This window comes from Bubalus bubalis, chromosome 18 (assembly GCF_019923935.1).
Source record: "Bubalus bubalis isolate 160015118507 breed Murrah chromosome 18, NDDB_SH_1, whole genome shotgun sequence".
Taxonomy (NCBI): Eukaryota; Metazoa; Chordata; class Mammalia; order Artiodactyla; family Bovidae; genus Bubalus; species Bubalus bubalis.
In genome coordinates, this window is record NC_059174.1 from 51,105,077 (window position 1) to 51,123,588 (window position 18,512).

An 18,512-nucleotide genomic window follows, 5' to 3' on the forward strand; every position below is an offset into this window, starting at 1 on the left:
CACGAATTCTTGTTCATTTAGTGGAGTATAATCCTTTTTTTGTTGCTGTTGTTTAGTGGCTAAGTTGTGTCCAACTCTTTTGCAACACCATGGACTGGGACCTGCCAGGCTCCTCTGTCCATGGGATTTCCCAGGCAAGAATACTGGAGTGGACTGCCGTTTCCTTCTCCAGGGGAAACTTCCCAACCCAGGAATCAAACTCAAGTCTCCTGCATTGGCAGGTGAATTCTTTACCAACATGCCACCAGGGAAGCCCTTTACTATCTTTATTTAATCTGATGTTCAATTTGTTCCAGATTTGGTCATAAGAAGCCTCTTTAAGATGTCTTCCTGCGTCCTTCTGACATCCCCATCATTTTTTGAGTATTTCCTTACCCAGATTGCTTTTCTCTTAAAGATGGAGAAACTGAGGCACAAGGAAGTTGAATAACTTGCCCAAGTGGTCCTGATGTTAATTGGCAGAACCAAGATTTGAAAGCAAGCAGTGTGGTTCCAGAATCCAAGCTCTTAACCACTCAACCATATTCCACCTCACAGGGGCAGGAATCGTGGCTTTTTCTTGGTAGCTAGTTCCCTGACCAGGGATTGAAGCCTGGATGCCAGCAGTGAGAATGTGGTGCCCTAACCACTGGACAGCCAGGGAATTCCCCTTTATATATATATATATATATAAAGTGGGCTTCCCAGGTGGCTCTGTGGTATAGACTCTGCCTGCCAATGCAGGAGATGAGGGTTTGATCCCTGGGTCAGGAAGATACCCTGAAGGAAGAAATGGCAACCTGCTCCAGTATTCTTGCCAGAGAAAAAAATCCCATGGACAGAGGAGCTTGGTGGGCTACAGTTCATGGGGTGGCAAAGAGTCAGACACGACTGAGCAACCAAGCACATACACACACATAGATGTTAAGTATACATGCTTGGATTTATTCTGGGATTCTTTTTTTAACTGAAGCATAGTTGATTTACAATGTTGTGATAGTTTCAAGTGTGCAGCGATGTGATGCAGATACATACATATCTATATCTATATTCTTTTTCAGATAAACCATGACTTCTTGTTCAAAGCTATATTCCCACCACTCGGCATGGTGCCTTACCCATGGTAAGTATTAAATATAAATATGTTAAACAATGAAAGTGACGAAAGTGAAAGAGGAGAGTGAAAAAGTTGGCTTAAAGCTCAATATTCAAAAAATGAAGATCACAGCATCTGGTCCCATCACTTCATGGCAAATAGATGAGGAAACAGTGGAAACAGTGTCAGACTTTATTTTTCTGGGCTCCAAATTCACTGCAGATGGTGATTGCAGCCATGAAATTAAAAGACACTTACTCCTTGGAAGGAAAGTTATGACCAACCTAGACAGCATATTCAAAAGCAGAGACATTACTTTGCCAACAAAGGTCCGTCTAGTCAAGGCTATGGTTTTTCCATTGGTCATGTATGGATGTGAGAGTTGGACTGTGAAGAAAGCTGAGCGCTGAAGTATGATGCTTTTGAACTGTGGTGTTGGAGAAGACTCTTGAGAGTCCCTTGGACTGCAAGGAGATCCAACCAGTCCATCCTAAAGGAGATCAGTCCTGGGTGTTCATTGGAAGGACTGATGCTAAAGCTGAAATTCCAATACTTTGGCCACCTCATGCAAAGAGTTGACTCATTGGAAAAGACCCTGATGCTGGGAGGGATTGGGGGCAGGAGGAGAAGGGGACGACAGAGGATGAGATGGCTGGATGGCATCACCGACTCGATGGACATGAGTTTGGATGAACTCTAGGAGTTGGTGATGGACAGGGAGGCCTGGCGTGCTGCAATTCATGGGGTCGCAAAGAGTCCGACACTACTGAGCGACTGAACTGGAACTGGATGTTAAACAAATGAACAGATTGTCTGCCATGGCCCTCAGGTCCTAAAGTCCCTCCCTTTCAACCTTAAATTCCACTCTTCAGCCTTAGAATCACATTTTTGCATATACTCTCAAGTCCCTGACTTGATCGTGTTTGTAAGGCAATCTGCCAATATCCAACTTTCTACCCACTCAGTGCTTGTACCAGAGTGATGTAAGTGACCAGAGCTGGTGTCAACCTCAAAAAAAGAACGCAGGAGGCTGCGAATTTTTAAAAAAGAGTTTATTGGTGGTTTTACAAATTGCAATTTGGGAGACACGGACCAGGTAAAGGCAAAAGAGTGTTCCGAGGAAGAGGAAAAGTCAGGGGCTCATAAAGACAAAAAGCCACAAGGTTGTTAAAAGCTGCCGGGTGAGAATTGTGACTGACTCTAACCAGAGTCAGAAAATATTTGTCCTTAGGGAATCACAAGTTGTTTTAGGGTAGAAGTCCAACAAGTAGACAGATGGTCATGAGTCACTTTAGGGCAGTGTGTGGTAAGTATCTTGAATTTCTGGCAGGTGATCTAATCAAAAGATCAGATTCCATCCAGGCTCAGCGTGCAGAAGTCACACTTCCTTACTAGCCTCCTGGCTTCATTTCAGAGTCCTCGCTTAGCAATACCAATTCCATTTTATAAAAACTTTTTATTTGTATTGGGGCATAGCAGATGAACTAGTCTCAGATGAACAGCGAAGGGACTCAGCCATACACATATGCGTCCTGTCTCCCCCAACTCCTCTCCCATCCAGACTGCACAAAACAATGAGCAGAGTTCCATTTGCTATATGGTAGGTCCTTCTTGGTTATCCATTTTAAATACAGCAGTCTGTACTGCACTATATTCCAAACTCCCTAACTATCCCTTCTCCCCATCCTTCCCCCGGACAACCATAAGACCAACTCCATTTTCACCTTTCTCTCAAACTAGAAGAAAATCACTTGACCCTGTTGAAAATTCTGACTTTAAATCTATGATATATAACCTTCATTTGGCCCTTAATTCTGCCTAGAAATCAGCCTAGACTTTTCTGGTCCCATATACTTGCATGCTCTCCTATTTTATTTCTTCTCAACGCTCCACGAAGCTCCTCCCATTATCCTCTTAGATACCACACTAGTGAAAGGTTACTCCAAATGATTAGGGACTAGGGCTTCCCTGGTGGCTCAGCTGGTAAAGAATCCACCTGCAATAGGGAGACTTGGGTTCGACCCCTGGGTTGGGAAGATCCCCTGGAGAAGGGAAAGTATTCCGGCCTGGAGGATGCTATAGACTGACTGTATAGTCCATGGGGTTGCAAAGAGTCGGACACAACTGAGAGACTTTCACTTTCACTTTCTGGCAGTCCAGTGGTTAAGACTCCACATTTCCATAGCAGGAGGTGGATAGCCGATTTTGAAAAGGGTCTGCTAGTTTCTTATTAAACTTAATATACCCCCATCCTTTGACACAGAAATTCCATTCGATATTTATGCCAGAGAAATGAAAGCCTGTGTTTGTAAAAACAAATATACAAGAACACTCACACTAGCTTTATAACATAACAGCCCCAAACTGGAAACAGGTGTCCAGCAATAGAAGAATGAACAAACAAACCGTGACAATACCATATTTCACTGAGTGAAAGAAGCCTTTCCCCCAAAAGGATACACAATATATCTTCATTTATACAAAGCTCTAAAGCTTTAGATATTGAGCACGTAAAACGTGGCTAGTGGGAACTGAAATGTAACATAAGCATAAGACACACATTGGACTCTGAAGACTTAGTACAAACACCCCCAAAATATCTTATGAATAATGCTTTCACATTGACTATATATTTAAATGATAATGAAAAGTGAAGGCGTTGGTCGCTCAGTCCTGGTCTGACTCTGAGATCTCCATGGACTGTAGCCCGCCAGGCTCCTCTGTCCATGGGATTTCCCAGGCACGTATATTGGAGTGGGTTGCCATGCCCTTCGCCAGGGAATTTTTCTCAACCTAGGGATTGAACCCGAGTCTCTACATCTCCTGCATTGGCAGGCAAGCTCTTTACCCCCAGCGCCACCTGGGAAGCCAGCCGCAGGTAAGAGACAACACAACAAATACACTTAATGTTCACTCTTGTATTTGTTATAATATAATTTCTATTATGTATTAAATAGTGTGCACATAAGACTATGAGGAAAAAGCATTTTGATGTCCCAGATTTGGTTCAAAAGACTGGATTTAGGTTTTCATTTTTTTGTGGCTGTTCAGAATATTGTATAAGAAGAAATACTGTTTTGTTGTGATAACATTAAACATATTCAGTTCAGTTGCTCATTCGTGTCTGACTCTTTGCGACCCCATGAACCGCAGCACGCCAGGCCTCCCTGTCCATCACCAACTCCCGGAGTCCACCCAAACCCATGTCCATTGAGTTGGTGATGCCATCCAACCATCTCATCCTCTGTTGTCCCCTTCTCCTCCTGCCCTCAATCTTTCCCAGCATCAGGGTCTTTTCCAATGAGTCAACTCTTCGTATCAGGTGGCCCAAGTATTGGAGTTTCAGCCTCAACATCAGTCCTTCCAATGAACACCCAAGACTGATCTCCTTTAGGATGGACTGGTTGGATCTCCTTGCGGTCCAAGAGACTCTCAAGATTAAATATGTATGCACCGTAAAATATTTTTTAACTACAAAGATCATATAAAAAAGAATTGGATCTTCTCTTTTTACCTGTTTAACATGAATACTGTAAAATTGTTATTTACATATGCAATTTAAGTGTGTTTTGCAATATACTTCTGTTGGGCCATAATGGCCTAAAACTTAGAAATAAGATAAAAGGGGAACCACATATAACAGACCCATTCAGGGATTATCTGATTCTCTGTGGGTAATAGGGATATGTCTTCTTATTTATTATTGATTAGGGCTCAAATTCCGTAAAGTTTAGATATTAACTTAACAAATGATAAGAAGACTGGTATAGAGTAGTAACAGAGCTGAGATTTAAACGCAAGGAATACAGCTAATTCAAAAGCCTGTAGATGAGCGGGGATCGAACATGCCTCGAGGCTGCTAAGCCGAGCCCATACACCTAGAGCCCAGTGCTTGGAAACAAAGAGAAGCCACCACAGTGAGAAGCCCGAGCACCACAATGAGGAGTAGCCCCGCTCGCTGCAATCAGAGAAAGCCCACACACAGCTTTCCTGTGGGGAAACCTGGGGGGCTGTGGGGAACCTCGGGGTGTGGGTAACCTGGGGGGCGTAGCCAGCCGGGGGCGGGCCAGAATCCCGACTGTAAAAAGGTGCCTGGGTGCCCAGCACAAATATAAAACCCAGCAGAGTCAAATATAAAAATATATAAATAAAAGCCTGTAGACCAGATGGAAGTATATTTAGTCAACAAAAGAAAGAATGCTGAAATGTCCCTGGCAGTCCAGTGGTTAAGACTGTTCACCTTCCAATGCAGGGGTTTGGATCTCATCCCTGGTTGGGGAGCTAAGATAACCACATGCCTAGTGGCAAATAAAAACAAAAAAACAAAAAAAAAAAACAGAGAACAGAAACAATATTGAAGCAAATCGAATAAATACTTTTTAAAAAATGGTCCACATAAAAAAGACTCTTTAAAAAATGAGATTCAACATGAATTCTTGTCTTACAGGGTGATAAAACCTTACTCTCTGGGGCTTTATTGTTTACTGGGCAGAAGTCATTCTGTCAGAAATTATTTTCTTTACCAAACAAAAATTATTTGCAATGTCCGAACTGTGAGTCAATAAATTTCTGTTATCTTAATCACTAAAGGTCCAGTGGTTAAGACTTTGCTTTCCAAAGCAGCAGGGGAGCAGGCTCCAGGGTGGATCCCTGGTCAGGGAACTAAGATCCACATGCCTTGCAGTCAAAACACTAAAACATAAAGCAGAAGCAACATTGTAACAAATTCAATAAAGACTTTAAAAAAGGTCCACATCAAAACAAATGAAAAAAAAATTAACTATGATAGTAATACTAAAATGATATAAACTGATAACAATGCAAATATTCCTGCCTGGCAGATTATCGTTGACTATTTCTCTCTGGATACTGACCAGTTCTTTTAGCATTCCCGATCGCCTATATGCATGTGCTCTTGAATTCTCCTTTGAACTGGTTGCAACATTTTACGTAAGGGTCCTCTCATTCATAAATGAGTTAAATAAAATCTTGGACATCCTGGATCTGTGTAAGAGCTGATTTTACTTCTTGAAAAATATTATCCATCAGCACCCACTTCCCGAATTTGGAATTTCTTCCAAAAATTAGAAAACTCCCATGCCCACAGAATGAGAGGTGATAAGAGGATGATTTCCAGTCTCAACACCCTCAAAACCCAGGAGTCCTCTGACTTAGACTACAAAGACGGTAAAATACAGACTCAGAGTTACCTCTAAAGAGTGTAACACGCTGGTTAGCAGGTCTTGCTTATCAAAGCGAAAATCACACAGGTTAAGTTAACAATCTTCATTCCAAGGTGTTCCAGGGCTTCCCTCTTGGCTCAGTGGTAAACAATCCGCCTGCCAATGCAGGAGATGGGAGTTTAATCCCTGATCTGGGAAGATCTCACATGCCATGGAGCAACTGAGCCTGGGGGCCACAACTATCAATCCCGTGCCCTCGAGCCCACGCTCAGCAACAAAAGAAGCCTCTGCGGCAGGAAGCCCAAGCACAGCAATGCAGAGTAGCCCCCTCTTGCCGCAACCAGAGAAAGCCGACATTCAGCAACAGAGACCAAATGCAGCCAAATAAATACAAAAATAAATAAAATTAGATAATAGTAATTAAAAAAAAAAGATGTTCCAATAAGGTGGACTTCCTGGTGGTCCAGTGGTTAAGACACAGTGCTTCCACTGCAAGGAACACGGTTTAAGCCCTGGTCAGGAAACAGATCCCACATGCCTCCCAGCATGGCCAAAAAATAGAAGGAAAAAAAAAAAAGCCATTCCAATTAAGAGACAGAGGCTAGAATTCAGTCTGAACTCAACTTGGCTGAAACACAGGCCATTGAGTTTTTAAGAATTGGGGTGGGAAGTAGGGGTGGCAGGTCATCTCTGTTTGCTAATTGTCTTCACCCACGGGAAAAGGAAACTGTCTTGCAACATCAGGACAAGGAGCAGAGTCACAACTTGGAGAAAGGCCCCCACTGAAGTCAGGAAACTGGGAGACAGACGTACTGTCTCCTTTGATGTTTATATTTCAAAGAGATAGATCCCAGGTCCTTTCTAATGACAGTTTCTGGGTTGTAAAACTGGCAAGAGGCTTTTAGAGATTTATATGCAACCCACTTCAGTATTCTTGACTGGAGAATCCCTTGGACAGAGGAGCCTGGCAGGCTACAGTCCATAGGATTACAAAGAGTCAGACTTGACTGAAGTGACTTAGCATGCACGCATCCATCTCAAAAGGGCAAAGAATTTATGACGACAAGTCTTCTAAAGTACATGCTCTAAGAAACAGGAGGTCGGAGGCATCTGTGGTTAGGCTGTCTGGATTCTGGAAGGGATGAGGGTGAGAGGGAGTACAGTGGTTTAGAGGCAGGAAAAGTCTATCTAAAATTTAGTTAAGCTGAGGGAAAAGTTACAGCGCTTGTGATCATGCTCTATAAGGCTGGTCAGCCTGGGTTCAAACTTGAACTCCATTGCTTATTAGCTGGGTGACACGAGGTAAGTTACTCGACCTCTCTGGGCCTAGTTTCTCATCTTATAAAAAGCCGATGATTACTACTTAATTCATTAATATTTAATTCAAAAAGCAAAGCCATCACTTTGCCAACGAAGGTCCATATAGTCAAAGCTATGGTTTTTCCAGTAGTCTTGTCCAGATGTGAGAGTTGAACCATAAAGAAGGTTGAGCACCAGTGAACTGATGCTTTCAAATCGTGCTGCTGGAGAAGACCCTTGAGAGTCCCTTGGACTGCAAGGAAATCAAACCAGTCAATCCTAAAGGCAATCAACCCTGAATATTCATTGGAAGGACTGATGTTGAAGCTGAAGCTCCAATACCTTGTCCACCTGATGTGAAGAGCCGACTCATTGGAAAAAGCCATTATGCTAGGGAAGATTGAAGGCAGGAGGAGAAGGGGATGACAGAGGACAAGATGGTTAGATGGTGTCACCAAATCAATGGACATGAGTTTGAGCAAGCACTGGGAGATGGTGAGGGACAGGGAAGCCTGGTGTGCTGCAATCCATGGGTTCACAAAAAGTTGGACATGACTTATCAACTGAACGACAACAATACTTAATTCACAGGATGGTTGGTTAGATTAAATATGTTAATCCAAGTACAGCCCTTAAACCACTACCTGGTACATAATAAATATATGACTTGCTGTGGGTTAAATTACTTTTCCGTTCTTAGCCTGCATTTCCCCAAATCATGCCATCTAAGAATTATATGGAAAATTAAATGAGAAGATGGATGCACACAACCTTAGCCCAAGCCTGGCATCTGGTAAGACTCTTTTAAAGGACCAGTATTCCTGTAACTATAGCTACCATTACTGATACTTGTATTATTTGTTGCTCAGGCTCTTATTCCCTATTTTGTTATAATAACCACTATTTACTCTTATTATTAACTCACATACTCCCTATTATGAATGGTAATATCAGCAATATTACTTTTTTTTTTTTTTAAGCCACCCCAAACCGCTTATGGGATCTTAGTTCCCCCACCAGGGATTGAAGCCCAGCCCTCTGCAGTGAAAGCACAGAGTCCTTAGGACTTCCCGGGCAGTCCAGTGATTAAGACTCTGCACTCCCAATGAGAGGGCACAGGTTCAATCCCCGGTGGGGGAACTAAGATCCCACATGCCATGAGGTGCAGTCAAAAAAAAGAAAGCACGGAATCCTAACCACAGGACTGCAAGTGAATTCCCAGTATTACTATCTCACTATTCTGCACATCTGGTCCTCCTCTGTCAGTCAGTCCAGAAGCCTGCCAGGGTTTCTCCTTCCCAAGCCAGGCTTTTCCTCGCTGGACCCCCAGCCCTTCATCTGATTGGAGAAGGCGGTGGTGAGGATCAGGCCCCAAGTTCCCAACAGGAAGCAAAGACCGACAGCAGCACCTGCCAGCCCTTTGGACAGGTGGGATGCCATGACCGAGCCACTGAATGATTCTTTTTTCTTTTCATCATGAAGCTAGGCTATGTTTTCCTATATAATTTTTAAAGGTTACTTTCCATTTACAGTTATTAAAAAAATAGTGGCTATATTCCTCGTGTTGTGCAATGATTCTCAAGAAACCAGATAGATAGCAAGGTAGGTAAACCCATGAAACAAAACTCCCCTCTGCTCCCAAGCATTGCTAAGAGTCCCATTCACTCCTCCACATTGCTCAGAGGTCTCACCCGGTCTCCCTCTCACCGGGTGGGACAGCCCATGTGCGCTGCTCAACTCAGGAGGTGAAAGGTGTTCAAACACGACTTCCCCCGGGAGCTGTAACTCTGGATCTCAGTTTCTCTATCTCAGTCTTGGCAATCACACCCTAGGTCAACTTCCCACGAGTCTGGTGTAGGCAGTGAACTAGGAATACTTCTATAAAATACTACACAGGACTTCCCTGGTGGTGCAGTGGCTAAGACTCCACACACTTAGACTCCTTCAAGGCAGAGGGCCCAGGTTTGACCCTTGGTCAGGAAAGTAGATCCCATGTGCCGAAACTCAAAGATCCCTCACAACTAAGACCGGGCACAGTCAAATAAATAAATTTTTTTTTTTAATTTTAAAACAAATAAAACACTATAAAAGTAATCAAACTTTTATTGAAGCCTTTATGCGCCAGACATGGCACGGGCCCTGCTCTTGAGGAGCTCACAGTCTAGAAAAGAGAAGATACCAAAAAAATGATTCCCACAAAGATGGAGGGGCCTGGGGGGGGCGGGGGGCAGAGCCATCAACCCCACCGCCTCTCCTATTCCAGGTTGGCTGGAACAGAGAACAGAGAGCTTATCACCGTCTCTCCCTCCTTCCCTGGGACAGCTCTGACTTCCCACTGTCCTAAGCATCAGGAGGACACCAGGGAGAGACAAAGATGCGGGGGATACAGCTGCTGCCCTCAAAAAGCTAGAACATCCCGGCAGGATATATATATATATATATGTACAATGGTAACTTTGTGTCCCAAAGCCGCAAACCAGTGCAGCAAAAGCTGGGGAGAACAGGGGCTGGGCCAGCCCAGTCCAGGGGGTGCGAAAAGAAGTAACGGAAAGGGAGGTATCCAGGGCCCAGGGGGTAGGGCAAGAGGTGGAGAAGCTCATAGTAGGGCGCCAGCAGCCACAGCCAACAGAAGAGTTACCCATCCCGCCCAAGGAGCCACAGAGCCTTTACTATGGGTCACATCTTTTGTGGGGTACTGCCCCATATTTCTGCGGTCCTGGTGGCCACTAGCACCTCCAGCCAAGCTAGCTTCCTCTTCCTGGAAGGTCTCATGTCCCACCTCTTGTGGAGAAGTCTGGTTGGTCTGAGCTGGGGTGATGGCTTTGGTGGTGGACCGGGTGGTGGTGGGGACTGGGGTAGCTTTGGTGGTGACGGTGGAGGATGGGGCTGAGGTGGAAGTACTGACAGATTTGGCTGGGGCCAGAGTGGTGGACCGAGGTGGGGGCAGCAAGACGAGAGGTGGGAATTGAGGGGAGAAATAGGTCTTGTTGCGGAGGTCTGAGTTACAGCGGGACCCCTGGCAGCAGGAGCCGCTGAGCGTGAACCCTGGGCCTGTCGCCGAATCCCGGGTGCAGAATTCGTCCTGGACGCAGCCCCGGACAGGCAAGGACACGGTCACATTAGCTGCAGGAGAGAAACATGAGTAGGTCCATGGTTGGGGGTAGGGGGTAGGCACAGCCAGAACAAAACTTAGGGGCAACACGAGAGCAAGAACATCTAAAACAGGGGACGGAAGGGCTCTGCATCCATTAGTTCCTATGTCTCCATCTGGACCCCACTTTGAGAAACACTGTCCCGCTGTCTTTTGTACTCGGTAGACCACATTTCCCATAGGACTTAAGAGGAAAAATGTGTAGAATGAACTACAAGTTCCACAGTGCTTTGGAAGAAACATTTGAACTGGGATACAACACCTCTCAACAGGACGAAAGAGGAGAGCATTGCCTCCCTCTTCCTCCCCTGATGCCACCGTTGCCAAAATTCAGTCTTAGAGTCAGAACTCAGTTCAGTTCAGTCGCTTGGTAGTGTCTGACTCTTTGCAACCCCATGGACTGCAGCATGTCAGGCCTCCCTGAACATCACCAACTCCCACAGTGTACTCAGACTCATGTCCATTGAGTCGGCGATGCCATCTAACCATCTCATCCTCTGTCAACCCCTTCTCCTCCCACCTTCAATCTTTTCCAGCATCAGGGTCCTTCATCTCCCATAATACACCCTGCAGAGGATGGGATTTCAAAAACTCATGGTTCCCTGAGGCAGAGACCTGGAGGCTGAACCACATCTCTCCTAATACTTTGGGGTGGGACAAAGTATTAGCAGACACTAACCTTTGAGTTTTAAGGACTAGATTCCCCACGATGCCTGGGCAGAATCTTAGAGACTTAAATACTTTTCCCATTGCACATCCTCCCATTCTGCACCTGGCAAGCCTCTGTGAAAACATATTTCCTCCAAAACTCTGGGACAAAAGTATTCCTATTCCCGTGCTATCCTGGGAACAGGACTGCATTTCTCATGATGGTCTAGGACAAGCCACCAACTTAGGCCTACGTTTCCCAGAAGGCGCGGGAAGGTGGGGGAACCCTTTGGGGAAAGGGGTACTATTACCTACCACCCATGAGGCCTCAGAAAAGGCTACCACGACCCGTGCAGGCCAGGTACTTTGGAGCTCCGCTCACCTGCTGTCAAGGTGACATTGCCATCGAAACAGCCCTTGTAGAAATGGTCGCTGGCATTGTAGCAGCTCACGACGGGCGGCGCCCTGCCCTGGCACTCCTTGCGGCTCAGCCCCACGCAGCTGTAGCACTCGACGCCGTTGGGCTGGTAGGCACTCTCATTGCCTGCGAGGCGGGCAAGAAGGAAGGAAGCGGTCCAGGGGGTTCAGGAAGCACTGATCTGCTCCGCGTCCAAGTCCACGTCCCCGCCCCTCGACGGACACGCAGCTCCGCCTCTAACCCCGCCCCCAGGGTGTGACCCCGCCCCCAGCCCTTGAGGATTTTTTCCGCCTCCTGCTTGCGGCCGCCCCCCAGACGCTCGGCCCAGGCGTGGCTCCGCCCCCGGGGCGGTGGCTCCGCCCCTACCGACCTGCCGGGTTGAGCGCTCGCGAGGTGAGGTTGAGTTTCGCGTTGCAGCGGTCCTGGGGGCACTGCTGCAGCTGGATGAAGGCCAGAATCCCGTAAAGGTCCAGTCCGCGGTCATTCTTGCCGGGGATTCCCGAACCGCAGCCCCGCACTGCCACCGAGAATTGCCCGTGGACTGAGAAGAGGGGAGGGGGCGGGGTCAGAGGGGCGTGGCCCCTGGGCGGGGCCTCGAATAGATCGGCGCCAGAAGATAGGCAGGCCAAGGTGGGAGCGCCAGGGAGAGGGGGTTCAGAAAGAGCAGATCCGAGGGGAAAGAACAACAGACTTGAGAGATCTGAGTATGAGGGGACAGAGAAGCTGACAGATACTGTACATAAAAGCTGGGATGGGGTAAGAGTGGAGATAAGAAGGGGCACGACCACAGGGAGTCTCACCCGGAAAGCAACATCAGAAAGAGCCTGAGACTGACGAAAAAGGCACAGGATCAGAGATAGATGGAGCCTCCTAGGAGCTGTGACCTCAGACAAGGGCGGGTCAGAGGGACCCGAAACCTCAGCCTTGGGACCCTAGGAGAGTATCTCTAGGATGGGTCTCCATCACCAAGGGCCCCATTGGATGGGGGAGCCAAGGGTCAGAAGGCGATAGCGAGATCTCAGTGAGCCAGGCTGTGCCCTTGAAGGAGACGAGGTCCCAGGTCTGGATTCTCCCAGGTCACCTCACCCCTGCGCAGCGCTCAGTCCTCACCTCTCTGAGCCCTAAAGGCGTGGGTGTATTGAAAGGCCCAGGCCCTTGCAGACAGAAAGGGAAGAATGGGGATGCGTTCGAGTGGGTGTGGCCAAAGTCAGAAGGAGAGGCTGACTATAAGAAGGCGGGGCCCGGACTCACTAGTCTCCACGGCCCCCACAGCCTCTGTGCAGACTTCCACGCCTGGTGCACACTTCACCGTCTTCATCTTCTGCGGCGAGCACCCGTCATCTGCGTTCTGCACACAGCTGTAACACTCCAGGGCCTTCGCTCCTGGGGGTGCAGAGGCAAGTAGAACTAAGCGATCCCAACTGAAGTCTCCGCCTCAAAGAGGAAATAGTCCTTCCCAGTCCCTCCACCCCTGTGCAACTGTACCGCACATCCTTTTCCAGGGCAGGGAGATAAGGAAATGTGTGTGCGCTAAGTCGTTTCAGTCGTGTCCAACTCTTTGCTACCCTTTGGACTGTAGCCCGCCAGGCTCCTCTGTCCAAGGGATTCTCCAAGCAAGAATACTGGAGTGGATTGCATGCCCTCCTCAGGGACAAGGAAAACGTAGCCGCAAATCTGAGACCAGGAGATACACTGTGTCCCTTTCATTCCTACAGTGGGAGTATCTTTTTCACAGACCCTTATGCCCAAGGTGGGGGATCCCTGACTTAAATGGGGGGACTCTTTCTTTCAGTTCTCCACTTAGGATGGGAGAATTTTACCCACAGTCAAGTCATTCGGTGAGACATCCCTCCCCACCACCCCCCACCCACCCCGCGACGTCTACTCAGGATGGAAGAAAGTTTCCATAGTCCCTTCTGCCCACGGTAGCAAATCCTTCCTAGAGCACCCCCTCCTCCACCGAAGCAGATGATCTTTCCCACAATCCCCCTGTTCCAAGTGGAAGAATTTTCCCCACAGCTCCCTCTGCTCTGGACAGATTCTTCCCGCAGCCCTCTCCATTGAGGGGTGGCGGGATGGGGGGTGCAGACTCTTCCTTAGAGCTCCCACTGTGCGCCCTCCGCCCTCTTCTGGCAACAGACTCACCTTCTGGAAGCAGCAGCGACAGCAGGAGCAGCCAGCCAGTAGTCCAGATCACTGCCCAGGAGCCTGCTTTCCTGGCGGGGTCCATGGTTCCGTCCTGCTCTCTCGGCTTACCCCCTAGGTGTGCCGCCTCCCAACCCAGGCCCTCTTACCTGAGCCCAGGATGAGTAACCTCCCCCCAGGCAACCCTGGCCTTGCCCAACCGGGCCAAATCAGCGTCCGCTGTGGGGCGTGACACCCGCCCCTGGGTGCGTCGTCACCCACAGCTGCCAAGGAGGGAAAGGGCGGGAGTCATGGTTCCCTGGCAGTTCCCAGGAGAAAGTCTGTGTTTGGGATCTGAGACGGGGGAGAGAGGAGAGTACTGAGGCTCACAGAAGGGGTCTACTCAAAGCTCAGCATCCAGTAAATATTGAATGAGTGCAGGTTTGGGGTCGGGTGATGCTGGAGACTAAACAGAACCAGTGCTGGTCCTCCCAGAGGTCACTTTCTGATGGGGGAGAAAGATATGAATTAAATAATCATCCAAATTGTTATTTCCAGCCAAGACAATGAAGGAAGAAAAGGAGGGAGCTAAAAGGAGGTGTGGAGTCTAGAAGTAGGGCGCTGATCAGTGAAGCATCCCTGGAGATGTAAATCACTGAGTTGCCTGATAATCTTAAAGACTTGGAAGTTTAAACAGTGAAGCAGGTTGGGATGGGGTCAGAGCACATGGCAAAGCCCTCGGTGGGAAGCAACATGGACCGTTCAAACCCAGAGAAGGGAGCAGTGCCCCTGGAGCTCAGAAGGTGAGGGGAGTGAGAGGGAAACTGAGGCACAAGAGCCAGGCAGGGGTCACACTGTTCTAGGCATGCCAAGCCCCGCAGAGAGATCTGAGTTAATTTTGAACAAGATGGAGAATGTTTCTGGGGGTCTACATCTGGGGGATACACTCAGATTTGCTTTTTGATCTGTCAGTCTGGCACATGATGCAAAAACTTCTCAAGAAATGAATTCACTAAACCCAAGGAATTACCCAGCAATGAAAATGGGCCAACTACTGGCCTGGGCAGCAACGTGAATCTCAAAAACTTTATGTTGAGCTCAAGAACTCTCAAACAAATAAAAGATACCATGTGACTCCATTTCTATGAAAGTTCTAGAACAGGCAAAGCTAATCAGTGGTGATAGAAATCAGGGTCATTTTAGGAAGGTATTGCCCCAAAAGAGTGATAGTAAGTAGCCCCTCCTGTCTTCATCTGGGTGGTGGTTACACATGTAACTACAAATACGTAAAAAAAATCACCAAACCATATGCTATATATTTATGCACTTTACTGTATGTACACTATTCTTACAAAAAGAAAGGAAAGGGTCTTTCTTGACAATGCAGTGGTTAAGACTTTGCCTTCCTATGCAAGGAGTGTGGGTTCGATCCCTGATTGAGGAGCTAAGATCTCACACGTCTCATGGCCAAAATACCAAAACAGAAAAAATATTGTAACAAATTCAATAAAGACTTTAAAATGGTCCACATCGAAAAAAAATCTTAAAAAAAAAAACTGTATTAAAGAAAAAGTAAAAAAGAAAAGTGAAGTCACTGAGTCGTGTCTGACTGTTTGCAACCCCATGGACTGTAGCCCACCAGGCTCCTTGGTCCATGGGATTCTCCAGGCATGAATACTAGAGTGGGTTGCCATTTCCTTCTTCAGTATTAAAAAAAGAAAGGGATAAAGGCAGGGTGGAATGCCACTGTGGCCTCTGTAAAAAATGAAGAGACCATAGTAGGGGTGAGAAAAGGAGGGCAGGGGACCAGGGAGGGAGCAGGGCAGTCTCCTGGGTGAGAAGGACAGCAACAACCCTAATGATTGGGAGTTGGAGGCCTGTGTGCTCCGTCCCACCCCTGCACCAACACAGATGAGGCCCGCACTGTGACCCTGATGGAGTGAGACACAGTCAGGACCACTGCCTCCCACGTCTGAACACAGAAACAAATAAGAACTCTGGGCAAACCAGAGTGACTAAACATCCCCGTATATAAACTAATATAAGTGACTATGTATATTATATATTATTTATATTCTATTATTATCTAAAGCTACAGCTGTAATCTTACTTTGTTTCTCCTAATAGATGATGAGATTTACCTGTGGCAGGAAAATAGCGGCTGTGTTCATAAAAATTTTATCCGTTCCCTGGACCCCATGGGGTACCTCCCCCCCACACACTGCCAACAATGACTAGCACCTCAGTCACCTAGGCTGGGTCACTTGGCATCATGCCGCAGCTCAGAGAGAGAAAGTGAATGACTGTGAAGTCATTCAGCACTGCCCCCTAACCTTCCTGCCTCCCAGCCTTGGAATCTCAGCCCCACTTATGGTTTGCTGTGTGACCCTACCTAAGCATCTTCACCTCTCTGAGCCTCTGAGGTGTCTTATAATAAAGAGAGAAGAATCTTTCATGGTGGATCGAGGCAGTGGACAAAATTTCAAGTTCAGAGTTGGACAGACTAAAATTTTACCCCTGCCTCTGCCATCCTCTCGATCTGTGACCTCCAGCCACACCATCTCCCTCTCTGAATTTCAGCTGCCTCCTTTGCCAAGTGGGTCTGAAACCCCCTATCTCCTGAGGGATGGAGTGAGGCAGGGTGACAATACAATTATTATTGTGCGCTCCAGAGCAGGAGGCCCTGCAGGCCCCAGCTGCGTGGGAGAGTTTCAGGGAGGAACCCCAACTGGCCAGACCAGAAGAGCTGGCGTCTTGGGAGGGAGTGGGACCCAGGGTGGGGAGTTTCCTCTTGCTCAGGCCTGCCCGCATCCTGAGTGCTGACAGCCTGCTCCCCCCACCCACCCCCGCAACATGGCCTGTGACCAGAGAACACAGGGAGGTTTAAATGTAGGGTCTATGCTTATAACTACTCTATGACTCTCCCCAGCTCTCCTCCACAGGGGTCAATGCAAACAGGTTGAGAATCTGTTCCCCAGAGAGATGAACAGAGGGTCAGTGTGGAGGCACCAGGTCCCCAGCCCCAGAGGTCATGCCAGGGTGTCAGACAAGCCTGGGGCCATCTGCACTATGGGTTTCCTGTCCCCTAGGGAAGGGTAGGCTCTGGGCCCGGTGATGTTCCCAGCCTCCCTCAGACCCACTCCCTCTTGGATGTGTCAGAGAAGGGGAGGGGTCAGAGCCAGGGCCGGCTACATAATTTGCTGGGCTCAGTGCAAAATGAAAATATGGACCCCTGGTTCAAAGGGCAGGAAAGAGTGTAATGAAAGGTACTAAAGTAGAAATGCTGGGGACTTCCTGGCAGTCCAGTCCAGACCCTGAGCTTCTACTGCAGGGGTGTCATGGGTTCCATCCTTGATTTGGGAACTAAGATCCCACATCACATCGCATGGCCAAAGGAAAAAAAAAATTTTAATAAATGCTACTTTCCTTTCTTTCTCTGTCTCTCCCAACCCCATGTGTCATATTCCCTGGGTCTATTGTCTAATGTCATGTTCCCTTGTGCACAGGGATACTCATGGGACAAGCACAGACCCTCACAGGTGTTTAGAGACCCTGCCCCACAACTAAAGCATTCTGGTTGCTGGGTTCCCCTTCCACCAGTTGCCCGCTGCTGTGCCCCACCTGAGATGCTAGGAGGCACAAGTGTCTGACTCTCCTGTGGGCTCCCGGCCCCTGCCAGGCCTTGTGGATGGCAGAGGTCACAGGGCAGGAGCGAGGAGGGGAAGGCAGACAGAACCTATCCCAGGGAGGTGGGAGATGACAGATGTGGGACTTTGTTTGAGCCGAGGCCCCAATCCCCCCAGATCAATCTCCATGTCCCTTCAGACTTCACTTCCAAAATGCAAATTCAAATGTAAAATTAAGAATTTCCAGATGGCAATCACAGATGATTAAATCCAAGAGGGCTCTTCTGAATGCAGGGACCTGTCAACCCCATGAGTCACATGCCTGGGAAGCTGGTCTCTGTAAGGAGACGCAGTTTGCAGAGGGGCTGAGGGATGAAATAATCCAAAGATCCAGATATCTCATACCTGGAGGTAGAGGCCAAGGAACAGCTGGGGTCCCCAAAGGCCTGGGGTTTGGGTTGTTTGCATTCTGGGGTTTCAGGAGGACAACTAGATCCTTAAGGAATCCTGGGACAGGACACCCAGGACCAGAGGCGATGGGAACCAGAAGAATTGAATGCCTAGTTCCAGAGAAGTTTAAGGGAGGAAAAGGCCTATTCCACACAGGGACAGCCTAAAGTGGTCAAGGTTATATCTGGGGAGCTCAAGGGACTGTGGAAGCCCACCAGGGATCGAGGAGAGCTTCCTGAAGGAGGGGACACCTTGTTGCTGCTGTTGTAGCTGTTAGGTCACTCAGTCGTGTCCAACTCTGCGTACCATGAACTGCAGCACACCAGGCTTCCCTGTCCTTCACTATCTCCTGGAGTTTGCTCAGACTCATGTCTATTGACTCGGTGATGACATCCAACCATTTCATCCTCTGTCGCTCCCTCCTCCTCCCACCCTCAATCTTTCCCAGCATAGGGGTCTTTTCCAAGGGGACACCTTGGGTGAGACCTAAAGGGTAAAAAGTTCTGTCTGTCCTGTTTACCACCGCCCCATCCTCAGC

General features: G+C 47.9%; 1 protein-coding gene across 1 annotated transcript; it reads right to left on the reverse strand.

Annotated features, from left to right (window-relative positions):
- Positions 1-9,639: 9,639 nt before the first annotated feature.
- LYPD3 (LY6/PLAUR domain containing 3) lies at positions 9,640-14,082 on the reverse strand. The gene is made up of 5 exons (XM_045163261.1): positions 13,920-14,082; positions 13,026-13,157; positions 12,145-12,315; positions 11,739-11,900; positions 9,640-10,680 (listed from the first exon to the last, which is right to left on the reverse strand). The coding sequence occupies exons 1-5, from the start codon at positions 14,002-14,004 to the stop codon at positions 10,154-10,156; spliced, it is 1,077 nt and encodes a 358-aa protein (XP_045019196.1). The 5' UTR covers positions 14,005-14,082; the 3' UTR covers positions 9,640-10,153.
- Between the last annotated feature and the right edge of the window lie 4,430 nt (positions 14,083-18,512).